The 6,127-nt window shown below is 39.1% G+C and overlaps 1 protein-coding gene across 1 annotated transcript in view; it reads right to left on the minus strand.

Annotated features, from left to right (window-relative positions):
- Positions 1-707: 707 nt before the first annotated feature.
- Positions 708-6,127, minus strand: part of SET (SET nuclear proto-oncogene) — a gene marked incomplete at its 5' end in the record, with an annotated part of 8,767 nt that continues 3,347 nt past the window's right edge. Inside the window, 3 exons of the mRNA XM_009699322.1 lie at positions 708-4,125; positions 5,140-5,286; positions 5,381-5,551. Of these exons, the coding sequence (XP_009697624.1) occupies positions 4,102-4,125; positions 5,140-5,286; positions 5,381-5,551 (342 nt within the window). The remainder of the gene's footprint in view (positions 4,126-5,139; positions 5,287-5,380; positions 5,552-6,127) is intronic.

Raw genomic sequence — 6,127 nt, forward strand, 5'->3', positions numbered from 1 at the left:
TAAACCCGAGAAGGGACGCGTGCGGCGCCGGCCTGTAGACGAGTTAGGGCTCCAGGAAAGCTTCTCCCCGTTTTGCCTGCGGTTATGCGAGCGCTAAAAGGGGGGAAGAGGGGGCGGCGAAGCGCCGGGGAAGGATGCCCTCGCTTCCCGGAGTCCTTCGCCTTTCACCTTGGCCAAGTCTCCCGTTTAACGCTCCTTCCCGGCCAGGGAATACCCCTCCCGGGTCAGCACGCAGGAGCACCCGGAGGGAGCGCTGCTACAGCCCATGTCGGGTGCGGCAGAAATCCTCCCGGTGGCAGCGGCACGGTGCCTCGGAGAGCCGGCCCCAGCGGGCACGGCTGCGCCTGGAGACATACGAGTCCCACCGGCTCTGCCGTTACTTATCAGGCACCAGGAGTAATGTCTTTAGTGGAGGGACTCCCCTGAGTACATTCACTCAGAGGTAATGGTCAAGAGAAAAGTCTTAGAAGTTTCCATTTTTAATCCAGGAGAGGGAGAGCAAGATTAAGCATAAATCTGTTCCCCAGAGAAAGCAAGCATTTTGTTCCAGAGTCACTTGTGACCTCCTGTCACTCTTATCACACTGGGCACCCAATATCCATAAAAGAGAAGTGAGCCCTATCAACCTCACCCATGAAAGACGATGCCAAGTTTGGAACTAATAACTCATTCTTTTGAAAAAGACTTAGAGATGGTAACATCAAGTAACAGTTAAATGTACTTTAATTCCTTCAAACAGAAGGATATCTTGAAGGTACATCAGAGAAATTATTTCATTGATTTCAGTCTCTTAAAAAAAAAAAGCATGGCTTCAAAATTCAAGAACAGTATCCAATAAACAAAGTACTATTGTTACGCACCTGTTTTAGAGTGTGGTACAGAGAGAAGCTTACAGATTCAAATGAATGGCATAAGTGACTGAGAAATTGATTCAGATAATGCTTGTTTACAGGGACAAAAACTATGTTGACAAGTATGAATAAGCAGACAGATAATCTGTTTAAAAAAACCAAACCTTTCTAACTGTATTTACACACATGGATGCATTTGCTTTCCTTTGGCACTAGAAATTACAGACAAAAGATTCCATTTTATAGCAATTAAACTTCAAACTTAAAATAAAAATAACCTTTGAGTCATTTAAGTCATACAGCCCCAGCACAGTAGCTTCACCTTTATTAAATTGCTGCCAACTCTGTGTTTTAACCCTGGAAACTGAGGCCACAAAGCCTGAAGTCAGCTTCCACCTGTGACAAATTTCACTTGGCAGGATTAACTGGATGTGAGGAGCTTCAGCAGCAGTGAGGAATTAATGAGAGACACACAGATATTTCATAACAATGAATCTCCCATTCTTATCCAAGGTGGATGTCTACTTTTAAATGCTCGTTATATGCATATACAAATTAAATCAAGTAAAAATGGACACCCATTACATATTCAGTCAAATTAGACATTAAGTGAACAGTCAGAGTACATGATGGCCATCTGTAGTATTTCTTCAGTGTTGCAGAGAAATGTGTTAATCCCTACTCGTTTCCATCACTAGGAAAAAAAAGTTATCACACTTAACAAATATGGTTTATTCTTTTAGCACTTTAGTTTACTCTTTAGCCATTGCCAGGATTAAACCCTTAAGTTTCACAGGAAATTCAGTATTATCAGTACAGTAGCAAGTGTGTTTTGGCACCTCATAAAATCCTGAAGAATATGCAAGAAAAAACTCAGAAGTAGCATTTCATTATCCAGACCTCTCATTTCTTGTTCATGGTATTTGACTTTACACAACCTGAAGCTTTGATTACTTTCAAAACAGTTTTTATAGGTTTTCTGCTAGTAACCAACAGGGGTGTAACAACAATGGCACAGTATTTTTCCTAAAGCATTAAAAGACTAGGAAAATATTATTTTCCTTGAAGAACTACAGTCAATTAGGACTACATAAAAATTAAGTAATGAGACATCATGGCAAGTAATAGCACATCAACCCTCTATCACAACAGGAAGCAGTTTTCAATCTTACAACAAAACGGAATCAAATAAATCTAAAATTTATAGACTTCATAGGTTTTGTTCCTTCTCTCTCTAGATGTTAAGAAATCATTACTAATTAACATTTTACTTTGCTCTGCAAGCAGGATCAGGGCAGAAGCTTTTGTTGAGATGGAATAAAGTAAATGGTTGCCTTATTTTTGCATTGATCACATGCAGACCGGACGTTGTATTGTCTCTAACTGAACTGAATCCAAGCTGGACCAGACACTTACAGAATGTTTCCACCACACGTTATCTGGGCATGTCTCAAACAGAGATTAATCTTGTTCTGCTAAGTGTATTCTTAAGCATCAAAAAAGCTGAATTTGACTATAGCAAATTCTGTGAGGAAAAGGAATCGGAGAATATAACAGCAAGTCTTCCCAGAAGACAGTCTTTTCTACACATCCAAAGAGAACTAGCTGTTTGAATTTTAGATTAGCTGATACAACATTTTTAATATCTCAAAAGCACAGCATGTTAAAACAACTTTCATTACACTCTGTAGAATACCAGTACCAACAACCTCTATGTGAAATCGTTACAAGCTACGCAAATGCAGTCTCTTAAAATGAAAAAGAGTACAGTATATCTAAAGCATATATACATGCTGCTACCAAGGAAAGAAAGCAGTGAAGTAGCAACTTTTTACACAAGTTTCGCTAAGAATCTTGCTCTTTGAAATAGTCCAAAAATTAGCTTGCACTTCAGATTTATTTTCAACTGAAAAGAGTTACAAAAACACCCAAATTATAAGACCCCTTGGTCTTTTTATTCCGGGCTTGCATGATATTTTCATGCAAACTGATTTACTGGAGATACAGTACTGCAAGTTACTACTTAAAAAAAAAAAATAATCTAAGGATCAAGTGATTTTTCTTTTTGCAAAACATGAATATAAACCTGTGTCTTTACACAAGGCATATGCACCTACAGCCCTGTCTTACAGAGTTAGGTAATTCAAGAAACGGAGTGTGCAGTAATAACTACCAAATGAAACATTCTACAAGTACTGAAATAGTGGAAACTAAAGGAACTGATTATCAGTCCAAGCAACCACAAGGTTGCATTGCACTACATAAATACTGACCAAACGCCCCCAAAAATGCCAAGAAACTACAAGCAAGTTCAAAACAGGATATTAGAACTGTTTCTTTCAGTGAAGACCAACCAGTCCCTTTGTGTACACATTTAGTTTTATTGTAACAAAGCAACTTGTACACTTTAACGTTTAAAACTGAGCATCTTTCTTTCCTTTCCAGTGAAACAAAAAAAAAAAAAAAGAATTTAAAAATAAACAAGAACAAAATTACAATAAAGAATGTCAATTCCAAATAAGATCCTACAGGTTCTGCTGATTCTCCATCAAGTGGCAGGGCTCAAAGTCATCATTAGGAGAAGATTTTATTTTAAAAGTGTCATCTTAAACTGCAAGGATGTTTGTTAAACATCACAATTAAACATGCCAAAGGAGAAGAAGCCATGTTGTCAAAATGCCCACTTAACCCACCCAAACATCTGAAACCCACCCCGGCTGACCTTCTATAACCCCATTTTTTTATTTTATTTTTTTTTTTAGTTTTTTCTTTTTTTTAAACAAGAGAAAGTAGACAGATACATGTTGGTAAATGCTAACTGTCCATATTCACATAGAGACACAGTGTAATCTCTGAGCCCAATATACAGAGAAAGAAGGAAAAAAGCTAGATTCTATGCACTACTACACAGGGGCCTAGCACTCTTCAGCTTCCAGCAGAGTGAAGGGAGCAGAAGGTTTTCTTTTTTCCCACAGAACATGGTGTGTTGATTCCATAAACAGTTTTTGTTTTGAGACAGAAAGGGATAAAAATGAACTTGAAACAGAAACTGGTAGATTCTTTTCCACTGTATTCTGCTCAAGGTATTTCCCCCAAAATAAATTGTGAACCATGGTGTAGAGGAGAGAAAAAGAGACCTCAAGAGAACAAGGCGACTGAGCACAAGAAAAAAAAGACAGCAACTTGCTCCCAGGGACTGGAGAAAAAATTAAAAAGGTAAAAAGGGGGTTTGGAATCCATCAGTGTTCAATTAGTCATCTTCTCCTTCATCCTCCTGTTGAAAGATAAACAACAATTAAATAAATCTAGTCACTAAACTTCAGATAGCACGAACTTTCAAATGCAATAACCAGAATTGTTTTACTACTCTACAGACTACAGCCTGACAGTGTTACTCGTAGCATGCTGTATGATGATCTTTCTTTCCTGTTCACTAAGGAGTAGTAACACTTGCCATGGGCAGCTCTCTGCATAGAGATCAGTTAATAATTGGATGGCCCAATGAAAAAACATCAGGTTTGAAAAACTCCCATGACTTAGAATCACTACAAACATTGACATAAGTTTAACATTTAGAAAGTGAAAGGGTCATCTTTTTTCCCCTCGTTTTAAACTATGAAGAGCAAAACACTTCGACTTTCAGATGCTAAATTCTAGGTTACATAACAGAGCCCACTACTCTGGTGCCCACAACAGTCCTACCTCAATACAAGGAGGTTTTTTGCTGCTGAAATTCAGACACACCACACCCAATTATGAGAAACAAAGACATTCTAAACTTTAAGTTACCAACACCCTGAATGCTGTCCCTGGAATCCCACTTGCTACTACAGGAGATTTTTAATTCCCAAACTCAGAGAGTCTTGGCGAAACTGGCCATAAGCAGAAATAAACTGACAGGTGGGAGGATGACAGAACTGGATGCATCAACAAAAGCTATTTACAAGTGAAGCCTTGCTAGAACGTTCACTAATTAAATACAAATTTTGTTATGCTAATATCCTAGTTCTTCTAGTGCACCTCCCTTACAAATTTACTAAAACTACTTATTTGCACTGTCTCTCATATATACAAACATATATGAAACCACTGAAACAAACACTGAAACCACTCCACAAGGTTTTAACAGTTCTGGTTCTCCCCTCCAAACACCTTGTCAGTAACTGTACAGAGAAGAACTATTTTACCTTTGTAACAATGGCTCAGTATTCTTACAAGATCCCTCTTACAAATTTCATTTGACTCTCATACACCAGAGATGGAAGGTGTAAGGGGCAAGATTACTCACCTCTCCTTCCTCTCCCTCATCATCATCTTCATCTTCCTCCCCCTCATCTTCATCTCCTTCTTCGTCAATATCCTCCAATCCTTCTTCCTCTTCATCATCATCATCATCCTCCTCTCCCTCCCCTTCTTCATCATCCATATCCGGAACCTTAAAGACACATATGCAAAATTAACTACAGTGATCACTTTCACTTGCACAGTGCTATTATGGGTATGGATCAGCAACTCAGTGCCATACTTACCAAGTAGTACTGCAACGGATTTGGCCAGATGTCATCCTTGATGACTTCTCCTAGTTCATCAGCCCCTGCATCAGAGTGGTCAGTGAACCAGGTAAAGAAGCTTTCTGGCTCTTCATGCTGCCTCTTCCTACTGGCTTTGTTCTGTGTCTGGCTTGAACGTTTTGTCAGATCCTGAAAAGAAAGTGAAGAAGTTCCCTAAAGAAGTGGTCTTTACATGGCCTTTTTTTTTTAAAAAAGAAAAAAGCTCCGTGTAGAAACATACTTGTCTGAACAACCACAAAGAGTCACTTACTACTCCTTCTTTCAGGGCTAAGTCTTTCAGAAACATCTGGAACTCCAACACCACACAGAAAGATACTGCATTTCTCATGAACATGAGAAAACAGCAAAACTGCCTGTTTCTTTTAGTTACCTCTGCTGAAATACTGAAGATTCACGGGATCTTGCATTTAATCTATGTTTCCCTATCACAGGGAAGCACAGGTACAACATGCGTTTAATGACAGGCTGAACTTAAAAGATCATACAATGGCTAAATGCTACTCTAGGGCTAGCTGTAACTGCAGCTAAATGCTACAACTATGACATACATACAATTTAAGAAACAATCTCCACACCTCTAAGCTCTGCCTTTAACTTGGGATAGAGAAATGCCTAGCCTTCTTATCCTAAGATTTCCTGCTCTGAAGTCTTCAGGCCATTCTTTGTAGTAAGGGGGGGGGGGGGGGAGCCACACACACACCAAAA

Source organism: Cariama cristata, unplaced genomic scaffold, assembly GCF_000690535.1.
Source record: "Cariama cristata isolate BGI_N322 unplaced genomic scaffold, ASM69053v1 scaffold38320, whole genome shotgun sequence".
NCBI lineage: Eukaryota > Metazoa > Chordata > Aves > Cariamiformes > Cariamidae > Cariama > Cariama cristata.